Here is a 22,146-nt window from a genome sequence, read left to right as displayed (position 1 = left end):
AGGGACCCGGGTCCAGGGAGGGATTTCTACCTCCCCTGCCACATCTGGGGGTTACCCCTGGGTGTGGGGGTGTGCCACCTGCCATGTGTCGGCGTTTCCACCTTCCAGGGAGAGGGGACTGTGTGTTCACCCACAAGTGGCCCTGGCCATCCTCGTACAGGCCGCACGAGCTGTGGACTCCTGGCTGCTGACGGAATGACCCAGCCCCAGCTCAGCCCCACCTGCCTCAGAGGACCCAGTCAGGAAAACAGGCTGACATTGTGACCAGGCGCGGGGACGGAGGCAGAGGGAGAGAGTGCCGGGCCACCAAGCACCTGCTCCCTGCCCAGCAGGTCCTGGGGCCCTGGGCAGGACACTTGTGCTCTCTCTTCCCTCTGCCTGGGCCGCCCTCTCCAGATCCCAGGTGCCTGTCCCCAGCCCTGCAGGCTCCACTCACATGGCCCTCTCAAGGCCTCCCCTGATGGTCCCGTGGCCCATCCCCCACCCCTCCACACTCACCCCCACCCAGGACCAGTCTGCCCAGCCCCCCTTGCTGTGTGTAGACCGACTGTGCTGACCTGTGCACTCCTGAACCCCCACAGGACAGTGCAGGCCACGCACGACTGTCAGGGTGGTGGCCACTGTGTCCCAGTGCCAAGAAGAGCACCGAGCACTTAGGAGGAGCCTCGTGGTGAAGGGTGGGATTGGCGAATGCAGGCGGGACCCAGAGGAGGAGACCCAAGTGCCCCCCCACAGGCCCCTCAACAGCGCTCACCCCCATCGGAAGAGCCCTGAGTCCAGGCCTTACCCAGGCTGTGGGTGGGCACTGGGGGTGTCCTCTCTGCTCGTGAGGGGCCAGGTGTGTGTTGGCAGGGACGTGGGAGCCCTCTGGGTGCTTGTGGGGCTCTCAGGGCTGGAGGCTGTGGTCAGGGCTGAGGGGGAGGCACAGGTCAGCACACTCTGCCCCTGGTTTGTTCTGACTCACACAGGCCAGGTCACTCTGAGCCTGCTGGACAGACGTCCTGCATCCAGCAGTCTCCTGGCCACAGCTGGGCCTGAGCAGGGCTTCACCCCGCCCATCTCCAGGTGCACTGAGGCAGGAGCACTTCCGCTGGGAGGACTGGGTTCCAGAGGAGAGGCGGGGGCTCCTGGAGGACTCTGCAGCAGGCCCGTCCATGCACCACACCTCTCCTCCTGCTCCCCTCCCTCCTGGGGACAATTACAGTGAGGCCTACTGTGTAGAGACTGACGCAGGGAAACCGGAGACACAGGGCTCTGGGCAGGGACACAGCCAGAGTGACTTCAAATGACAGCAGAGATGGTCTGTGGCGTCCACAAGGGATGCTGTGACCCAGGACCACCAGGTCCACTAGGAGCAGAGTCCCCTTAGGAGTCAGGAAGCCTGCACAGTGGTATGGGGTCCTTTTTAGAAGGACCCCAGGACCATGATGGAGGAGCTAGTGTCCCAGAGACCATCCACAGCGGAGAGGGGGCAGGTGACCCAAGTGAAGGTGCCCTTCTATAGGAAAAGCAAATGCTGTGAGGGTCCCGTCCCAGAGGGAGGGTGGAGACAGGCCCAGGTGAGACACGGGTCTCCTCTGGAGAGGACATGACCCTCACCTGGACAGGAAGTCAACAAAAAGCCAGGGACCCAACAGCCAGTCCCACCCCACTCCTGGCAGGTTCCAGACCTGGACTTTAGAGTGGGGCCCAGGGAGACGCTGGAACAACATAGGTGCGCTGTGTGTGCACACACAGGTGTCTGCATGCACACACACACACACACACACACACACACACACACACACCAGAAACCTGCTTCCACAAAGGCCTGTGCGCACAGACACCTGTTCTGAATCCTGGAATCACCAAGAGCACGACTCCTCCCCCATGTCTTTCTAGCAAGGGAATGGCCGTAATCTTAGGTATTTTGTGCAGACTCTGAGTCTGTGAATCACGGACCCCAGGGGCCACGGGAGCCCCACGTTTGCAGCCAGTTGTCAGAAGTGCTGGGACCTGGGCTGCCCCAAAGAGCAGCTGTGTCTTTGTGTGGGGTCCTGGGGTCAGAGCCCTTAACCTGTGGGTCTGCATGGACTGCAGTGGTCAGCACCAGGAGCCAACTGTCCCCCGGGTGAGGTCAGGTGGGGAGCCCATGACCCCAGAGATGGCCTGTGCTGCTTGCATTTCTCTGAGGAGTCAAGATGTGCTCAGGTTCTCTGTGAGGTTGACGCCCCCAGATAGAGACCCACTCCAATTAGAGGGGAGAGCCCCCGACTCTGGGGTCACGCAGGCCCAGCCCAGCCCCACACCTGTGCCCATGTGACAGTGACACAACCTCTCCTTGCAGTCTGTGAGGTGAGCATGGGAGCAGGTTGGGTCATGTGAGGAGTCAAGGAGGACAGCGTGTGGGGCTCTGGGCACCCGGCAGGACAGCCCCAGCCCTCATGGGTGGACACTTGCCTCCCCTCTGCCAGCCCCTCCTTGGTCTGAGCCTCTCTTGAAGCCTGGGGCAGGTCCAGTGTGGTGGCCTCAGCGACCCAAGCCAGGTTACACAGACGGCAGCTTCCAACCTGGGCCTGGGCCAAGGGTCAGCAGGCTGGGCCAGCAGGGGTGTGACTCCCTCCCCCGAGTGACCACACAGCCCCCCGTGGAGAAGACCCCAGTCAGGGACAAGGACACTCACCCTGGGCCCTGGCCGTGGTCGAGGTCCTGGCTCCGGGGACCAGGGGTGGCACTGTCTGTGGCCAGGCTGGTGGCCAGTGCAGCTTGGGCTCTGCTTGTGGTTGTCACGGTCTTCGCTGTCGTGACACTTGTAAGTGTCCCTGAGGTTGCTGGTGTCCAATCTACAATGACACCCAGAGGTCTGTCCTGCAACCCGCCCACCACTGGGGGATGCCTTGGGCCTGATTTCATGCCAAATGCTCACTGAGGAAGGGGGCAGGCTGTGGCCCAGGGCCAAAGTCTCCCAGGACCCTGGGGACATTTCTGTACAGGACACAGGTACCAACCCCAGCAGGGCTGATTCCGTCCTGCTGTGAGGGGCATGGCCTCCTGAGACCCCCGGGGTCACCTCCGCATGCCTGGTCTCGTCCCCCTCCCATCACAGCCACAGGCTGCAGGGATATCTCACTGCAAAGACCACTTGTCACTTGTGTTGCCTCTGCCCACTGCACCATCCAGGCCTTCTGCCCCTCTGCTCCGCCCTGGGTGTCCACAGAGAGCTCTGCCAGTCCTTGTCCCCAGGGCCCAGGGCGGGCTCTGGCTCTCTCCCCTGCAGGCTCTGCTCCCGCCTCCTTCCCTGACTGGCAGCTCCTCAGGGCTGGGCAGGCTGTGGGCTGCTCTCCCCCCTTGGACTCCCTCCCAGGCTCCAGCTGCTGCTTTCTGATTCTTACCCAGGTGTCCAGGTCCAGGCAGCCCAGGAGCTGGTGTGAGGGGCTCACCTGGCAGCACGGCCACCTCAACTTCGAAGAAGGGGTCAAAGCCTTTGTACCATGGTGTGTCCACCCCGCACCAATAGGAGCCTGCATCCTCCAGGGTGAGGCGCTCCATGGTCACTGTGAAGCTGAGGTTTGCAGGGTGGTCGCTGATGGACACTCGGCCGCTCTGCACCTCTCCCTCTGAGCCTGTAGTCTTCACAATATCATAACAATGTACAAGTGATTTTTTGCACCACCGTTTGTCATTGTCCTTGACTTCTTTGCCATAGTGACACTGCACAGTCAGGGATCCTCCCACGGTGCCTGTCACCTTGCTGGGGCCGCTCAGAGGAACACAGTCTGAAAAACACAGATGGGCCAGGGTGAGGGGGGCCTGGGTCAGGTCCTCAGGAGACCCTCCTTCACCTCACATCAGACCCCCTCCCCACCACTCACCCCTGGCCACCAGCCCCTCTGCTCCTCCACCCAGGACGCTGACACAGCAGCCCCTCCCTTCACCCCAGTCCCCCCCTCACCACCTGACCTCCTGCTTCCAGAACCCAGGGCCATAAACACCCTGAGTCCCCTCTCCTGGGACAGCCCCCGGGCCCTATGATTCTGAGACACGGAGACACAGCCAGAGTGGTCCTGGTCCAGCAGGACGTGAGCCAGGGCAGAAGCGGGGTCCCCAGACCATGTGGATGAGAGCCCAGGACTCCTGACAGCACAGGATGCACACAGCGAGGGGCACAGAGCTCCCAGGACCCTCTCCCCATCCCTCACCTCGGATGGCCCAGCTCTGGGGACCTCATTTCCAAGGAAACTCCTTTGTGTCCCCAAGATTTCCAGGTGCTTTTTCCCAATGGCCCCGACACAAAGCTGGGGTGAGGTGAGCACCAGGAAGCTAACCCACCTCCAGGCAGAGGACCAGGCCACCCTGCACCAGGCTCCAGCCCAGGGGCATCTGCGTGTGCACCTCCCTCTCGCCCTGGGGACCTGGGGTCAGGCCCAGATGGGCGGGGGGATGGCGGGACTGGGGTGGCTTGCTCTGTGCCTGGGATTGGATGCTTTCTTCATTTGCCTTCAGGACCTTAGGCCTGACCTGGGACTGTGGGACCCCCGAGTGCACAGCCCTGACCTAGGACTGTGGGACCCCTGAGTCACAGCCCCGACCTGAGACTGTGGGACCCCTGAGTCACAGCCCCAACCTGAGACTGTGGGACCCCTGAGTCACAGCCCCGACCTGAGACTGTGGGACCCCTGAGTCACAGCCCCGACCTGAGACTGTGGGACCCCTGAGTCACAGCTCTGACCTGAGACTGTGGGACCCCTGAGTGCACAGCCCTGACCTGGGACTGTGGGACCCCTGAGTCACAGCCCCGACCTGGGACTGTGGGACCCCCCAGTGCACAGCCCTGACCTGAGACTGTGGGACCCCCGAGTGCACAGCCCTGACCTGAGACTGTGGGACCCCTGAGTGCACAGCCTTGACTTGGGACTGTGGGACCCCTGAGTGCACAGCCACGGGGGCCCCACCTCCTCCTTGTCCCTCCAGTGCCTGCTGCGCCTGGCACAGGGAGACCACTGTGGCCGCACCCTCAGAGCACAGTTGCCCACAGCTGCCCAGTAGCCCCTGCATCCCTCTGCCAGGGCCAGTAGGACACCCCCTCCCAGCCTTGGAGTGAGGTCCCCTGCAGAGAAGGCCTTGTGACACTGTCACAGGTGGGACACTCTCTGAGAAGCTCAGTAGCAACTGCCGAGGTGAAGCCACAGGGGCCTCAGATGAACCCAGGCTTGGGCCTCAGCTCTAGTTTGCATCCTCTGTGTGCTCAGGGCCAGGGCCTGACCTCTCTGCGCCTCAGATGCCAGCCGCCAAGTGGAGGGTGACCATGCCAACCTGACATGGCATCTGGGGGTTCATGGAAGGTCATGTTAGGATGGGGCCAGGTCAGTGGAGAGGCTGCCCAGCATGCAGCTGGCCAGGCTCCACCAGCCCCAGGAAACAAGAACAAAAATGGGGAAGGAAAATGAAAGATTGATCACGGCTGTCAACTGCTGGGCAGCTCATATTAGTGAGCCAGGGGAAGAGCCGCTGTCAACTGCTCTTGACCAAGGAAACAGGAGCTTCATGTGACACGACCTAACACAACCAGGTAACCCTGTCTAGTCCACGTGAGAAATGGAGAGAGGAAGTAATCACAGGTAGAGAGAATAAGAGCCCAGAGGGGACTTTGTAGAAATTCTCTATGAATAAATGTGTGATCGGGATGAAGGTGTGGTTTTCCAGAAAAACACCAATCAGTAAAATTGGCATTTATGAGTGTTTAGTAAACAATGCTAATTCCCAGCCTCCTTCATCCAGACGCTACCCCTGGCCTGGTCCTGACACTGTCCCCACCTGCCCTGTCCCTACATCTCCTATCCCCACCTCTCCTTTCCTCCCTCTCCTGTCCCCACCTGTCCTCCTGGGGACCACTGACCCCTGGGCCTCCACCAGGACTCTTCCCACCCAGCCTCCACCTGCCCTGGCTGGACCCACCTGTCCCTGAGATGGAGGCCTTCTCCTCCTCGGTCCCCTCCTTCCTCTGTACCCCAAACTGGTGGACCTGGGGAGCCTCCCCAACACAGGCCCCAGGTGTGCTCTGGTGCCCTCTCCACCCCACCCCGTCCACCCCGCCCTGCTCCCCCTGTCCTGTTCCACCAGACCTCTCTCAGGGCCCCTCCTGGGCAGCACCCTTTGCCCTGGGCTGCACGCTGGCTCCTCCAAGGTCAGGTGGGCTCAGAGGGAGCCCTTGCCCCTTCCCTCCCAGGAGTGTGGTGTTTGGCGAGTCCATCTTACATCATGGACACAGCGCACCCCATTCTGCATCTGCACAGAGACGTGCAGCTGGGGCTCCTCACGTGACGCCTCCTGGCCCCCCTCCTGCCCTCCCTCCCTTCTGCAGACCCTCCCTGGTCAGAGGACCCTCACCTGGGAGCCAGAGAAGCAGCAGAGCCAAGGGTGGCCAGGCCGTCAGGCCTCCGGGGCTCATTTCTCCTGCACAGATGTCACCACTGGGCGTCAGGCCCCACTGGACCGGAGGCTCCAGCCCCCTGGGGAAGGTCAGTCTCCAAGGCTCCCACTTCTGCTTTTCTCTGGGCAGCTGCTTCCCGCTTGTCCTCTTTAGTCTGTTCCTGGGGCTGGGGACAAAATGGAGAAGCTACAGGGGCCAAGCGGTCCCCGAGGTGGCCCTGAGCTTGTGCTGTCCTATGAAAGCCAGGGACGGGAAGGTGTGGTGGATGGGACCCACCTGGCCCCCATCCGGCAGGACTGCCCTCACCCCAGGTCTGCAGGGCCAGGCTTCCTCTGGCCCTGTCACTCCTCCTCTTCTCCTTGTGGTCAGGATGTCACCAGGGAGGGGCACACAGAGCCTGTGTTCTCAGCACTGGGCCTGCCCCGTGGGAGGCCAACCTGGAACTGCCCCTCCATGAGCCCAGCTCTAGGCCTGACCCCAGGTTGGCACAGTGGCCCTAGAATCCTGAATGGTTCCTGGTCCTGGAAATGTGTCCTCAATCTGACTGTGACATCCACAGGCCATGACCTCCCCCGTCCCGTGTAGCCCCTGTGGCCCTGAGCTGGGATCCAGCAAGGCTGCAGGGACCCCCCCCCTCCCTCCACACGCCTGTGATAGTGCCCCCAGCTGGCACAGAGTGACCGTGTGAGCACAGGGTGCCCTCATCCTAACGTGTAACACGTCACCCAGCAGCTTGAGCTTTTGAGTCAGGGCACCCACCCACCCCAGGGAGCCCACACTAGCTCTGAGGTCCCAAGATTGTCCCCTCTTGCTGCTCCGCAGGAGATTCACTGTCCTCCTTCCCCCTGGCCACAGGAGGACCCTCCCAAGAGGCTTGATGGTTCTACTGCTGGAAGGTGAGCACACAGCCTGGCAGAGCTTGGGGACATTTTTCTAACAGTCAGGCAAGGTGACAGGCACCTATAATCCCAGCTACTTAGGAGGCTGAGTTGGGAGGATCGCTTGAGCCCAGGGTTTCAAGGCCAGTCTGGGCCTCATAGTGAGTTCCTTTCTCAAAAACAGAAACCAAATTCTATGCCAATGTCATGGTAGACTATGGCCTGAGGAGACCAAGACGCTCTGGTGTTCATCTTGTTGAGCTGATCAGGGGTGTGAGAGAGGGGCCACGTTTAGTGGATTTCCTGCCTGATCATGGGAACAGTCCCAGAAATAATGTATGTGTGTAAACAATCACACATACACACACACACACACACACACACACACACACACACACACACTGAGGATTGAACCCATCCTTAATCCTTTTTTTTGAGACAGAGTCTCACTAAGTTGCTGAGGCTGGCCTTGAACTTGTAGCTCTCCTGTCTCAGCCCCCTACATTGCTGAGATTACAGGCATGAGCCACCACACCTGGCCCCAGACATCGTTTTTAGTTGTACCATGTTCTCAAAGAGATTGCTGCAGGCTCAAGTGTCCAGAATACACAAAGAAGCAGGAGGCTAGATGTTCGTGTGGCTTGTCCACTGGCCACCAAATGACCTTGAGCAGAGCCTGTGACTTCTGTGAGATGGCAGAACCTGAGAGGCCTCTCCAGGCACTGTCCTAGTGTCCCCTCTGAGTCACAGGCACTTTCCAGGGACCCCTCCACAGGTGACCAGGGGCAGGAGGTGGGTGAGAGGCGCCTGACAGCAGGGAGGTCCCCTGCTGTGACAATGGGCCTCCACAGCTGGGAAGGCCGGAGCCTGAGTGGCAGGTGTGTCCTCGTCAGTTTTCTCATTGCAGAAGGGGACACTGCCAGCTCCTGCCTGGTGGGAGGTGGGATTCTTCTCCACTGCCCAGGCGTTGTGGCCTCAGGCTGATGCTGCTCACTCCTGGGTGGGGTGGCACTTACAGGTGGGTAGATGGCCGTGCCTTGGTGGCTTCTGCAGTGAGGGACACTGAGCCCCCCGTGGCATCCCATCAGGACTCTACCTATGAGGGTGCTGAGGGCCAGTTTCCTCCTGGTCTGTTATGGAGACAGGAAAGTCCAGGAGGCAGGTAGGAAAGAGACTCGGAGCTGCAGGGCATCTCGTCCAGAGCCTCCTGGACCCAGAGCTGCAGACTGAACCTGGAAGGGGCTCCCACGCTCTGTCCTTGGCTTGGGGACCACAGGTGACTGTCTCCCTTTATTAACCCACCTGCTTCCTAGAGGAAGAAACTCTCAACATGCCAGAGTCTCGGCCCCATGGAGGGTGGCCCCATTGCCAGAGAGGCCCAAGGCACAGGGGATAGTGGAACCCAGCGGCCCAGGGGCAGATTCCTCACCCGAGGGCTGCACCAGGGGCCTCTCCCAGGGCCCTCGAGCCACCCCAAGAAGCCATTGTGGTCCACAGAGCCGGCTCCCTCAGCCTCACCCAGGACCCCAGCCCTAGTGTCAGGGCTGAATGTGACCCCCACAAACTCACATAACACAGTCCTTGCCCCCAGTACCTCAGAGGTGACCTATTTGGAGACAGGGTCTCTACAGAGATAAGCAAGTTATGAAGAGGTCTTTAGGGTGGGCCCTAACCCAATGTGACTGTGTCCCCATGGAAAAGAGAGCTGTGTACCCAGACGCACAGTGGGAAAGTGATGTGAAGACACCCAGGGACGGCCACCTGCAAGGCAAGGAGGGGCCTGGGGCAGAGACCCTTCCTCACCCTCCCAGAGGGACCAGCCTGCCCACACCTGGGTCAGGACGTCAGCCTCCAGCACTGAGATGGGCAGTTCCCGCTGTGAGCCCTCAGTCTGGGCCCTCTGTTCGGTGGCCATAGCAAACGAGGACACTGGGGTCCTCCCAGGGCCCAGGGGATGCACCAGGCACCGCCCTCTTGGCTTCCCCATGATGACCACAGAGGGACACCCTCATCCCAGCCCAGGTGTCCCCCAGCCCCACACTCCAATCTGAGACAAGGCCTCTCCCAGGTGACAGCAAAGCCCCCATGAGGGAAGCCCTCGTCCCCAGCAGAGGTCCCCTGACCCGTGTGCACACAGGGACTCTGAAAAGCCTTCAGAGCGTGAATCGAGCAAGGCCATCTCTACGTGCACCTTCCATGCGGAGGGACCATCCAGGGAGGACGCCTTCTCTGGGCTCAGGAGTGGAGGAACCTGGGGGCCACTGCCCACTGACCTGGGGTGGATTCTGCTGGACCCGGGACCCAGTGCCTCTGGCACATACAGGCCGTGGCCCTGCGTCTGCCTGGTTCTGTTCTGACTGTGAGTTGAGGCTGCGGGGTGCACCCACAACGCATCACTGTTTTGGGGATTCCTTCCCAGCTGTTGGGAACCCCAGTCCAGGATTAGCTCAAGCCTGGCCTGGGATGCCCCGCTGGACAGAAAGGTGCTGCTCGGGAAAGCGCGATGCAGCCACCATGACCACTTCACTCCAGCCTTGGTCTGACCTGGCAAAGGAGGTGGGGACCAGGGCCCCTCAGCCTGTGGTGATGGACTGTCCAGGGAGTGGCACCAGAGCTGTCCTTCTTCTCTAGCTCCAGTAGTGACCTCAGTGGAGCTTCTTCATCCAGAGTGCTCTGACCTGATGGGTCCCCATCTCTTCTTCTGGTTTCACACACCTGGGCTCATTCACACTGTGACCCGGACAGGGTCCCCACTGTCCCCTCTTGGTGCTGAGTCCTCATCCCTCAGGTGGAAGCTCTGTCTTCTGGTCCTCCTGCCCCAGATCTAGACATGGAGGGGCCGGCACTCATGGTGGGTGGACATCGGGTGGACACTGCCCCCCAGAGCTGAGGAATGTGGGTAGTTATGGGAGTGAAGGTGGCCGCGATGTGGAGGGAGAGGAAGAGAGACTTGCGTCTTCTTCCTCCAGGGCTGGTGTCACAGGGAGGGTGCTCAGCACCCCTCCTCCTCCCCCTCTCCGTCCTCTTCCTCCTCCTCCGTCTCCCCCTCCTCCTCGTCTCCCCCTCCTCCTCCTCATGCAGAGGATGGAACCCAGGGCCTCTCGCCTGCTAGTACACACTCTACCACTGAACCCAGCCCTGTCTTTGTGGATGTCATATTTGTCAATTATTTCTGTCTTCAGAAAAGACTGAGGTTATGAAAGCAGGGTCTTGCCATATTTATTCCTCCCTGGACTCAAATGCCACAATCGGGGCTTGACATCGGTCCAGCTTCCAGTAAGTGTGTGCTGTCACAGAACTGAGTGAGGGGACCCAGGAGGGGGGCAGGCAGATCTGAGGGACCATCAGAATAGGTGGCTCTCAGACCTTGGGTGTTGGCAAGGTCGTCACTGCTCCTTGGACTGAAACTGATGGGCAGCCTCTGGTTTCCCTTTTTCTGAAGGAGGAAGCAAGGTCCAGCCCTTCAGCAGAAAAGTGAACTAGGACATTACCCAACTCCATGTCATGGACACCAGTTAATGTCCAAAATGGAGCTGGAAGGGAGGGTGTGCCTGGCACACACTTGAGGAAAGAAGGAGGATCTGGCTGTGCTGCCCACATCTTTCAGGATGGGTCTTGACTGTCCTGCTCTCAAGGATGCTCACTGCATGAAGAAGGGTTCATGAGACTTTAGGGGGAGTCCCGGATGCTGTTCTGAGCAGACAGGGTGACCAGCAGGTCAACATGATGCTTTGGTCCACTGGTGTGAGTGAGCTCGTGGAGACCAGTGAGCATGGATATGACCCAGGTCAGTCTTGTGACTGGGGGTCAAGTGGACCCCCGACCTCTGTGTGAGCTCATGAACACCAGACCTGATAACTGAATAGGCGTACTCAGCAACTGGGAGAATGTGCACACTGTCCCCAGAGTTGAGGAGTGTGGGTCGTTATGGGAGTGAAGGTCAAGGGTGGGTCACAGAACCACCTCTACCTGTGCTAACAGTGGACCAGGTGCAAGGCCACATTGCTGATGGGATCGAAGTCTCCAGGGGACTCAGAGTGTTGACTTGGTCCAAGGCTAAGTTGGTAGGTGCGTACAGGGTGCTGAGGTGTAGTCATCCTTAAGGGAGCACCTACTGATTAGGGGCACTTTAGGAGGATAAAGACCATGCACAAGAAAAGGTGCTAAAGAATCTTATAGACCCAGTGTTCTCACAAATACGTGGAGAGTGACGCAAAGTTTATTGGCAGTAAGGTCTTCCAACCCACCAGAGGGCCTATGTCCCTGGACGGGGCATGTCACTAGTTCTCATAGTCATGCTGGCTCTGACTCATCCCAGAGCATCCCTGAGGTCTGTTCACCCAGAGGACAGCACTGGGCATGCTCAGGAGCACGGACGCCAGAAATACCAGGAGTAGGAAGTGGGTGCTGCTGAACAGGAGCCTGGGGGTGACACAGTGACACACAATGAGTCACCTCTCCAGAGGGGACCCTGGACTGCTCTGCTTTCTCCAGTTCCTTATGTCCAGATTCTGTGGACACAACCATCTACATAAAGACCAAACCAGGACAGGTCAGCCCCATTCCAAGGACCAGTGCCATGACTCTCAGATTCAGAGTTGACCTGGAACTGAGGACAGTGGACTAGAAAGGGCTCGGCCATCAGGAGAATGACAGGGGAGCCGAGGGTTCCAGCAGGGACTGGTGTCCAGGGGAGGAATTGCCGCCCCACTCTTCACCATTAGGGTCTAGGCACAGGGCTCCAGAACATGGCGATCTGTCTGAGGTTAGCACCTTCTCTGCCGTGAGGGCAGGGACATTTTGTTTCTGAGAGGGAGGAACTGGCCCTGCCCAGTGTTTCCAAAACTTCAGCCTTAGAATTCCTGGCTGCTGATGCTGGTGACACCCAGCTCAGGTGCCACCAGCCTCAGGGGGCTGGGTTTACATAGAGGCTGACACTTGTGACTGAGGCTTGTCTTTCCATGGTGAAGAAAGTGTCGAGGTCCCTCCAGCCCCCACCCAGCCTGGCCCTGTCCAGAGGAGGAAGACGCTGTCCCTCTCCCTCTCACTCCACATCACCGTCACCCAGGTGTGGTCCCAGAGGCAGGCCCTTACCAATGGTTTGGGCTGGGATCCGTGGCGTCCTCTCTGGTTGTGCTGGGCCAGGGATGTGGGAACAGGGGTGGTGGGTGGAGTGCCCAATGAACGGCAGAACTCTGTGTCCACTCAGCCACGTCTATGGCCCCAACACTGGACTGCCCTCTGTCTGGGAGAGGGAATGACCAGGAAAAAAGATCTAGAGAGATGGACACCAGGTAGACCCCAAGGATACTGGCCTAACAGGAAGCCAGCTGGTCAGCAGGCCTTCCCTTCCCACACCCAGAGATGTCAGTGGGAGGTCAGCTCCCCACTCTCCAGGGGAGTCCACAGCGGGCACAGGAGAGAACTGTCGTTAAGCAGGAGCTCAGAGAACCTAGAGGCAGTTAGAGTTGCAATCCCCAGCACCAGCCCTGCCCTGAGGTGGAGGCGCGGGATCTGGCTCTTACCACCTGAGGGAGGGTGGAGCTAAGAGAGCATCATCTGCAGAGGTGGAGCAGCCCTGGGCCCACAGCAGTCGAGAGCCCATTTCTATCCCACTGGTCCTCTGCCCAAGGGGACGCACTTTCAGGGGATTCTCTGGGTTTCTGATTCTGTGGCAAAAGGTGGCAGAGAAAAGTTGAGACAGGTCACCTGGAGGGACTGGCAGGGTCCCCCAGGAGACAGGAAGCCCTGCAGGAGGGGCTGGGCTGGTTCCTCTTTGTCGCTCTGAGGTCATTCAGAAGCCCCAGAGCGACCATAGTGACCAGGCTGGTGCCTCAGGACCGTCCATGGCAGGCTGATGTCCATGGGGACCCAGGCCCAAGGCAGCCTTTGGAAGCAGGGAGCAAGGTCCTGAGGGTCTTGTTCCTCTCCCAGTGGGAGGAGGAGACAGGCCTGGGAGCCCCGGGCTCCTCTGCAGGGAAGACACAGCCCCCTTAGGGATAAGGAGGCAGCAAAGAGTCTGAGACTCAGTGTCCCCCCATTCCCTGGAGATGTTTAGTCCTGATATTGTCAGGGTGGGGCACAGAGAGGGGCCTTTCATACAGAGCTACCCCTGCTTGTGTGTTTGTGCATGCACACGTACACACTACACACTCACACACATGCACACACACTACTGGTTCCAAGTCCCCCACCTGTCATCGGGGCTCAACTCCTCCATCCCGCATCTTCCCTCAGGAAGGGGATAACTGTGCTATGCTTGGGTAGCCCTGGTGCAGGCAGAGTGTTACACACACACATGCACACACACACACACACACACATGCACACTATACACATCTGATATTGTTGGTGGTTTACCACATCAGCTTGCTTGTATTTTTTTAAAATATTTATTCTTAAGTCTTAGGTGGACACAATATCTTTATTTTACATTTATGTGGTGCTGAGGATCGAACCCAGTTCCTCGTGCATGCTAGGTGAGCACTCTACCACTGAGCCACAACCCCAGCCCTTGCCTGTATTTTTAACAGGAGGATTCTGATCACCTCTCACCACCACCACCACCCTCCTCCCTCCTTCTCTCCCTCTCTCTCTCCCTCCCATCCTCTCTCTCTCCCTCCCCCTTCTCCCTCTCTCCTCCTCTCTCCCTCCCTCCCTCCCTGTCTCTCTCTCCCCCTCTCCCTCCCTCCCCCTCCCCCTCCCTGTCTCTCTCTCTCCCTCCCTCCCTCCCTCTCTCTCCCTCCCTCTCTCTCTCTCTCCCTCCCCCCTCCCTGTCTCCCCCTCCCCCACGGTGTCACTCTCTCCTCTCTCTCTCTCTCTCTCTCTCTCTCCCTCTCTCTCTCTCACGGTGTCACTCTCTCCTCTCTCTCTCTCTCTCTCTCTCTCTCTCCCCTCTTCCTCATGCTGCTTTCTCTGCTGTTTCTGGGGATTGCGGAGGTGTCAAAACAATGGCTCAGCTGCTCTCATGTTCCCAAGGGAAACTTCCCTGAGCCTGGTTCACATTCGGGAGGACAGTTATCCTGACTGCAGCCCCAGGTGGCCGTGTCTAGGCTGATATTGTGGTGTATGTTCATTTCACCCTGTTTCTACCTGGGGAGCCTGGAACACTGAAAACTACACCGGACTCCTTGTAGTTGGTGGCAGCAGGTGGCAGCGAGTAGCAGCTGGATGCAGATTAAGCTGTGAGTTTGGTAGTTTATTCAAGGTCTGCTGGTGACTGGTGATCGGTGGCCAACAGGCGGCTTCCTTTGCTCTTCAGCGGCTGCTGCTGCTGCTACATTTTAGAAGCGTGCTCCTCCCTGAAGCAGAGGTCAGTGTTTCTCTCTAGCTCCTGGGTGTGGGAGGCCACGGACGTGGCTGCGTCTCGGGGTGACTTCGGGAAGGGATCATGCATGGGGGGCCCACTCTCTGGCTTCTGGTGGACAGAACAGAGCCCCCTGATTGTTCTGGAGGCCATTCCAAGAGTTCTCGACTAGAACCTTGTTCTCAGCCTGCACAACGCTTCTGTGAGCATAAACTCTACTCTAAGAATACCTGGAGGCAAATCTGGTGGCACTTGTTTGACACTTTCTATGTTCAGGAGGACACCGTCTCCACTGCCATTTGATGCAGGTCTCAGAGATGCATTGATGAGACTATTCCTGGAAGTGGCGGGGAATGCTCGTGTCACCAAGGTAAGATTAGACAATAAGGTCTCCTGGGCTTCGGGGCACCTCAGCACTGGTCACCTTCATGGGCCAGGATGAGAGCAGAGAGATGCTGGTGAGGAGCAGGCTACTGCCATTGAGGGTGGTGGTGCCCAGGACAGTAGCAGCCAGGTGCATTGCTTAATCACCAGAGGCAACACAGACGTGATCGCAACAGGGCAGCTGGATCAGAGAAACAGCAGAGCCCTGACTCAGAGGCCCTTGACAGTGGCTGACAGGCCACCGCATTCCCAGGGGCAAGAGAGATGTCACCAAGGGATGCAGAGGAGGCGAGCAGAGGTCTATTTTAACAGAAAAATCATAATCCTTTGTTCGGTGTTCAGACCCGTGACCATTCTCAGACCTAGTTATGGACCAGTGAGCCTTTGTCTCCCCGGGGAAGCTCTCCAAAAGGCCACAGCAGGTATGTACAATGATGATCCCCTGCCCTTCCCGAAAGGGACTCATGGGCCTCGACAAGAGGATTGCTCATGAAGAGAAGAAAATGCACACACCGTGTTAGGGCTGCCAAGGTCCTCAGAATGCTGGACACCAAGTCGGAGTGAGAACCCAAAACAGCACCATCTCCCTGAGAAGAGATCTGCTCTGTTCTAGCAGGAGGTGCCTGGCAAACAGGGGATCAGTGGTGTCCTGGCCAAGCTTGTCTCACTGTGACAGTAAAGAGTCTGGGTCTCACTCGATGGCCATATCCCAGGTTCATGATGGCATAATTGGGATAGATTTTTTTTTATACTGAGGATTGAACACAGGGGAGCGTTGCCCCTGAACTACATTCCCCAGCCCCTTTTTAAAGGATTTACCTTTGAGACAGCCTCTTGCTAAGTTGTCCAGACTTGCTGGCCCTGAATTTGGAATCCTCCTGCCACAGCCTCCCAGGTAGCTGAGATCACAGGTGTGTGCCATCACACCTGGCAGGATAGGTAGATAGTCTTAAAAGCTGACAAAATCTTCACATCGTTCCAATGACCTATAGGGTAAAAGCCATAATGGCAGAAACCCCTTAAGCTGTGTCCTTACCCACCCAAACAGAGACAGCAAGGTGTTCTGAGTACAATGACAGAGGAGTAGGAAGTCAATGTCACTGAAAGGGATATGTAGAGGGACAGGTGACCAGACATGGGCTGCCTCCTCAGGGGAGTCCCTGGCCCCACCTCTCCCCCATCTCTCTCTAAGCTCTGATCTCGTGCCCTTAAAACTCAGCCTCAGCATCAAACCTGGTGGTGCCAGGGTCAGGCAGCCCAAGTCAAGGGGCGCAAGCTCCTGTCCTTCCACTCGGGAATCGACCTTGAGCATCAGGATCTAGAAGATGCCGGAGGGTGTGGTTTGAGGAGTGGAGAGGAGATGCGGGATTCCTGGCAGGGATCCTGTCCCTAGCTTTCTAAGTTCGTGTTTTGGTTCCCTACTTGGGGACCCTCAAAGGAGCTCAGCTCTTGCTGGGGAACAACTTCAAGGACAAATGTTCCCTTGGCATCTGTCCTCACTCAGAGTCTCGACTCCTCTTTAAATCCAGCCACGAAAGCAGCTCTTCTTCTTAAACCACCCAAGAACCTCAACCCAAGGGGTGACCTCTCCAGCCTCAGCTCATGGCCACTGCCCTCCCCTCTGGGTCCTAGAACACTGTGCCCATTCCAGCTGCCCGAGGGCAGTGGCCACCTCCCAAGCTGGACGCTTGTGCACTCTCCACCTCTGTAGCCCCCAAAGATAGGGCTTGACCAATGCCGCCCCTCATCCTCACCAATAGGCCCTGGGGCACACCCACTTGGTGCCCTGTCCCATGTCCCCTTTGCCCTCTGGAGCTCCCAGCAGCTGTCACCGTCCCCCCCCCCCAAGCTCCCACATCTATCTGTGGCATGACTTGCCGAGCAGGGCAGGCAGGAGGCCGCGGAGTTCATGCCCCCGAGGGCCTCTGCCCACAGGCCCTGCAGGGCTGGGGACTCCTCCACAGTCTCGTGGGCTTTTCCATTCTCATCCTGGAAAGAACGATCAAGGCTTGCCATTGGAGAAAATGCCCGTTTATTGAGGAACAGCTCTGCATGTTTATAGAGCCGGGGTGGTTTGACAGTTATGACAGTTTAATGGTTGAAGGGTTTGACAGTTGGCATGGAGTGCCTTTTGATTGGTGGGTAAGGATCATGTGAGCCAGCAGGGCTAGTCTGATTGGTGGGTAAGGATCATGTGAGCCAGCAGGGCTCACCATTGGACGGCTCTTCTTGGGGGATGGGGAAGTTAGTCTTTGGACCTGGGGAGACTCCCAACATTCCCCCCTCTTTGTTATTAGATGAGAATGGGTGTCGACTCATTCTGGCTGCTTCCTGCTGAAATGGGGAGGTGAGGAAGAAAGAGAGGAGGGAATTAAGGAGCCCCAACAGGAGGGCAGAGAAGACCGGTATCAATGAAGGTTCCTTGCCACCACAGATCCATGATGACTACAGTCCATTCGGCACAGGTCTCGACTGGAGCTATCATCAGTAGCTGGAGTTGGTAATTCCTGAGGAGAAGCTGGTTAAAAGCTTGATGAGAAATTTTTTACCCACCTGAGTCTGAATGAACTTTATGATGAAGGGAAGGGACAGGCACAGGGAGTTTTTATAGCCCAAATCTAATGGGGTCTCTGGGTCTGCAAGCTGCCTTGTTGGCCCAAGGGGGGTTAAGTGTTCAGCCTTCAGTGGGGGCTTGGACGTCTGGGCTTGAAGCAAACAGGAATCAGACAGAGGGTTTGAGAAGCCGGGTCATCCTGCAGCTAACTTTGTTTGGCATGACCTGCAGACCAGCCTGTCCTGCACCTAACAGTCCTGCTCCCTGAGATGACCTCTAGTCAGCTAACTCCCCCTGAGCCCATGTCTCAGGACGACTCGAGGCAACGCACCCTAAGACAGAACTTGAGCTTTGATCCTCTTGCATTTCCTTGATGGCCCTCGTCATGCCCCGTCATCTTCCCGTCTCCCTCCTTCCACCCTTGACACCTGCCAGCTTTATGTGTCTCCATGGTAAATTCACTAGTTGACATGCTCCCTCTATTCACCGATCTGTCCATAGATGTGTGTCTACTTTTACCCTTTATCGTCACTATCGTCTATCTCTGTCATCTATCATAGCACATCACATCTATCCACCCATGTTACATGTGTCTGTCTCATTATTGTCACTGTCCATCCATCCGTTTGTCCATCCATCTGTATAACCCTCTATCATATCTATCTCTATGAAATATCTCTGCCTCTATCTATTGTCTACCATCTGTTATCTCTCTCCCATTCCATCCATCCATCCATCTCTGTCATCTAGCCTGCTGTCTCTGTTTTTATCCATCTGGACACTGCCTAAATATACCTATTTAGTGAAACTTCCTCAAGAGCAAGACCTTCTTTCTTTTTTTTAACTGTTCTGCCCCTAAAATCTGCATTGGTTTCTGGAATAGAGCAAATAAACATTTGTCAAGTGAATGAACAACCAAAGGCACCTGTCTGGGAAGCCCCGGCCTAGGAAAGAAGCTCTGCAGGAGGCAGGGGACACGGGTGGAGTCACCTTACCTTTGGTGTTGGCTGGTCTGGGGCCCACTGCCAGGGTGGGGAGTGGGGTGTCCTTGCAGAGCTGTCCATCCTGAAGGCTGAGGGGCTGAGGAGAAGAATGGAGGCCCAGGGCCCTGTGCTGACTCTCTAGCTGGGAGCTCAGCCCTGATGGTCCCACTCCATAAACCAGAGGGTGCTCAGGGAAGCAGTTGGATGGGCCCAATCCAGGAGAGGCTCTGGGACCAGGGGGAAGATTTATCAACCAAGACCAGAGAACCCTGACCTCCTCCCATCAGGCAACTTCGTGGCCCTTCTCCTGGAAAGAGAAGTGTTGAAGGTCAGGAGACACTAACCCCAACCAGGCATCCATACACCACCACTACCCCCCTGGTGTGCAGACACACACACACACACACACACACACACACACACACACACACATATATACACCCAGTCTAACACACACAGATGCAAACTCTCCCAACTCAGCACACTGACAGTCACACATCTCTCACGTGTACACTAAACAGAAGTCATCTCACACACTTCACATTCACACTCACACACTCAGCACGTACACTCACATGCACACACACACACACACACTCGAGCTTTCCCGCATGGTTTCCTCTCACCCTCTTGCACACACGCGCACCCCTGACCCCCACATTCACACACACACTCAGCCCTGCATCTCCGACACACAAATTCCAGACCCAGTTCTTGTCTCCTGAGCTGACACTTCCTGGGTAGCTCTGCAGAGTCCAGCTCCGACTTCAACCTCTCCGGTGCCAGGAGGGGCCAGCCAGCACTTGAACCTGGAAAACAGGACCAGAGAGTCAGGATCACACAGGAAGCTGAGGTCAGCAGGAAGCCAGGGCTCACCCTCCTTCTTCACTCTTGCAATCCCACACCAATGTCGTCCTGCACCCTCTACCGTGAGTTCTCCAAGGTCACAGTGAAGGAGGGATTCCCAGAGTGGTCCGTGATGGACACTCGCTGCCGATCCTCTGGCCTTCACAGCCTGATTCCAAAGTGGCGAGCATGGAGGTCTGCACCAGGATTTGGTAAAGGTCTTGACCGTCTCCTCGCACTCACACTGCACACTCAGAGACTTCCCCACGGTGCCTCCACAGTGTGGGGGCCACTCGGCCTCCAGGTCAGGCAGCCTGGAAACACAGTCAGCTTTCTCTTCACCCTGAAGAGCCTGAACCAGAGACACCTTCGGCATCAGGTGGTCTGGAAGCCCGGTGGTCTCCCTGAGGCTGGAGGGGGCAGAAGGCAGGAGCCAGGAGCTAGGGCCTGTGTTCAGGGTCTGAGGGAAGGAGATGCAGGTGTGGGACCCTGGGAGTCGGGAGACCGGGCCCTGCAGTGGTGCTCAGCCGCTTACAATATTAGGGGTAGATGAGCCTTTGAGGCCTCCATAGGTTCTGGGTCCCCCAAAAGCGTCAGTCCTGAGAGGAGACACCTGTCCCCATCAACCACCAAGAACTGAATGAAGCCCCTCAGTGCACCCTGAATAAATGTTTGGATGGAACAACGGGTGGATTACGGATGGATGGAATGGGAAATAGGAACTAGGGACAGGAGCTCGGAAAAACAAGAGGAAGCCTGTTCTCAGGGCAGGAAGGAGGCCTTCAGCTTCTGGCTGTGCTGCCATTCCAAATCCAACTGCAGGTCTCTGGCTTATCACCCAGCCTGCACGGATGCAGCCCCTGCTCACAGGTTGAGGTCAGAAAGGAGAAGGGGCGGCCGTGGGGAGAGAGAACATTTAGGGATAGACTCTCTCTAGCTATTGCTCAAGGACATGCACATCTCGAGCGCCCTCCTGGGACAGCATCCTGGAGGACTCTCATCATCCCAACATCTCAGTGCTCCCCACTCCATGGGAAGACCACCCCAGGTTCCCCCTCCCTCTTCCTTAGCACACAAAGCTGCCTCGCCATGGTGTGGGCCTCTTCTGCAGGTCCTCTGTCCTCCCAAGATTTGGACATTGCCCTCCCTCCTCCAGGCCCGTCTTGGGTCCCTCCACCTACTCTGGAAGCCCCAGTTCTAAGTTACTGGGACCCAGCCCCATAAGCTCTCTGCTTCCTGCTTTGGCATGTGCACGGGCGCTCACCACCCAGGGGATTTGTCAACCATCAAAATCTGATCTACTCTTTCTTTTTTTAAATATTTTTTCGTTGTCAATGAACCTTTATTTTGTTTATTTATATGTGGCGCTGAGGATCTGAGAATGAACCCAGAGCCTCACACATGCTAGGCAAGCGCTCTGTCACTGAGCCACCACCCCAGCCCCATCTGGTCTGCTCTTGACAGGAAGGGGCTTGACACAGAGCAAAGGGAGAAACCACTCCTGAAAAAGAATTATGCAAAAAAAAAGAATTAGGGATATAATCTATCTGCTCATATCATCCATCTGTCCATTTATCTGTCTGTCAAGGATATTTCGTCATCATCAGTGGTAAGACTGTGTGATTTTAAAATCTAAATTTAAAGAAAACCCTCATGTTTTGCTTCTTCATTTAAATATCTCACTTTGTCTCACTTTATTTCCCAGAAAGCGAGCACAAGTGGCCGGCGGATGTTCCTCTAAAGCAATGAGTTCCCCCTCCTTCGTCACTGTTGGGATCCCACACCAGTATTATCCTGCATCCTCTACCACGAGGTTCCCCAAAGTCACAGTGAAGGTGAGATTCCCAGGTGGTCTGTGATGGACTCTTGGGTTGTTCTGCTCCCAAGGGACATTTAATAACAACTGAAGACATTTTTGGTGGTCACAATCTGGGAGGGGGGCTACTGGCATATAGTGGATAGAGGGCAGAAATGTGGCTGAATGTTCTGGTGCAGGGCACAGAACAGCACCCCCAAGTCAGGAAAGGCCACAGGTAGCCCCCTGAGTCAATAGCACTGAGATTGAGGCACCTTGCCTGAGGGGGCCATGTGCCCCAGCTGGACCTCCCAGGATGGGGATTCTGCCCCCATCTCTGTCTGGTCAGCTTTCCTGGGCTCAGGCTCTGGGAGCCTTGCTCTCTCCACTCCTGACAGGCCGGGTGGAGGCCCAGGGCAGGGTGCATCGTGCCTGCTCTTCAGGTCCTTCATCCCTCTCTTGGAGTCTGGTGCTACCTTCTCAGGCCTAGAGGGGAAGACATCGTGGAGGACACGCTGGGTCCCACTGTGGAGCCTCGTTCCTGTCTGATTCTCAGCTGGACCCTGAGCAGCATGCACTCCCCCAGCCTCTTGCACCCCCTCCCCCCAGCAAGCTCCCAGCCCAGGCCCTGAAAAGAAATGCTGACATGGATCCAAGTTCCCAGACCATGACTGAGCAGCCGCCTCACCTTCCCGGGGCCCATCGTGTAGGGTACCTGGGGCCAGCCAGGACCTGCTGGGACGCACAGGGTCACCACGGTGGGGACAGCTGAGCCCCTCAGGTTGTGCAGATGGATCCTCACAAGGAGGCTTTGCAGTAATTATCATCGTGTCATCAAGAGAAATGATCACGGAAATAGAAGTGTGTGGGGCTGGGTCTTGGCTGCTTTTGCACAAGTTTCATCTGGAGTACGTCATTCCCCCCTCTCTGAGTCCCGGTCTCTCATTACGATAAGGATCGTGATAGAGATTAAATTATCAGCTAATAGGAA

The 22,146-nt window shown here is 57.3% G+C and overlaps 2 protein-coding genes across 3 annotated transcripts in view; one reads left to right on the top strand and one right to left on the bottom strand.

The window, feature by feature from the left end:
* LOC308635603 (CMRF-35-like molecule 4) overlaps positions 1–22,146 on the top strand; it is a 69,713-nt gene that overhangs the window by 23,797 nt on the left and 23,770 nt on the right. The gene's annotated exons all lie outside the window — the stretch shown is intronic.
* The window catches only part of LOC308635597 (CMRF35-like molecule 6), a 36,429-nt gene that overhangs the window by 3,205 nt on the left and 11,078 nt on the right, over positions 1–22,146 (bottom strand). The window contains exons 1-4 of one of the 2 annotated variants that reach the window (XM_081270060.1): positions 6,716–6,735; positions 6,367–6,575; positions 3,420–3,755; positions 2,663–2,822 (exon numbers count right to left, since the gene is read on the bottom strand). In XM_081270060.1, coding sequence (XP_081126186.1) covers positions 2,663–2,822; positions 3,420–3,755; positions 6,367–6,427 — 557 coding nt within the window. In that variant the 5' untranslated portion in view covers positions 6,428–6,575; positions 6,716–6,735. Of the gene's footprint in view, positions 1–959; positions 1,189–2,662; positions 2,823–3,371; positions 3,756–6,366; positions 6,576–6,715; positions 6,736–22,146 lie in introns of those variants that run through there. The other variant, XM_081270059.1, reaches the window with a different exon arrangement.

The sequence above is a fragment of the Spermophilus citellus genome, assembly GCF_964194105.1.
Source record: "Spermophilus citellus genome assembly, chromosome: 17".
NCBI classification, from domain to species: Eukaryota; Metazoa; Chordata; class Mammalia; order Rodentia; family Sciuridae; genus Spermophilus; species Spermophilus citellus.
This window is presented reverse-complemented; position numbering and strand designations above follow the sequence as displayed.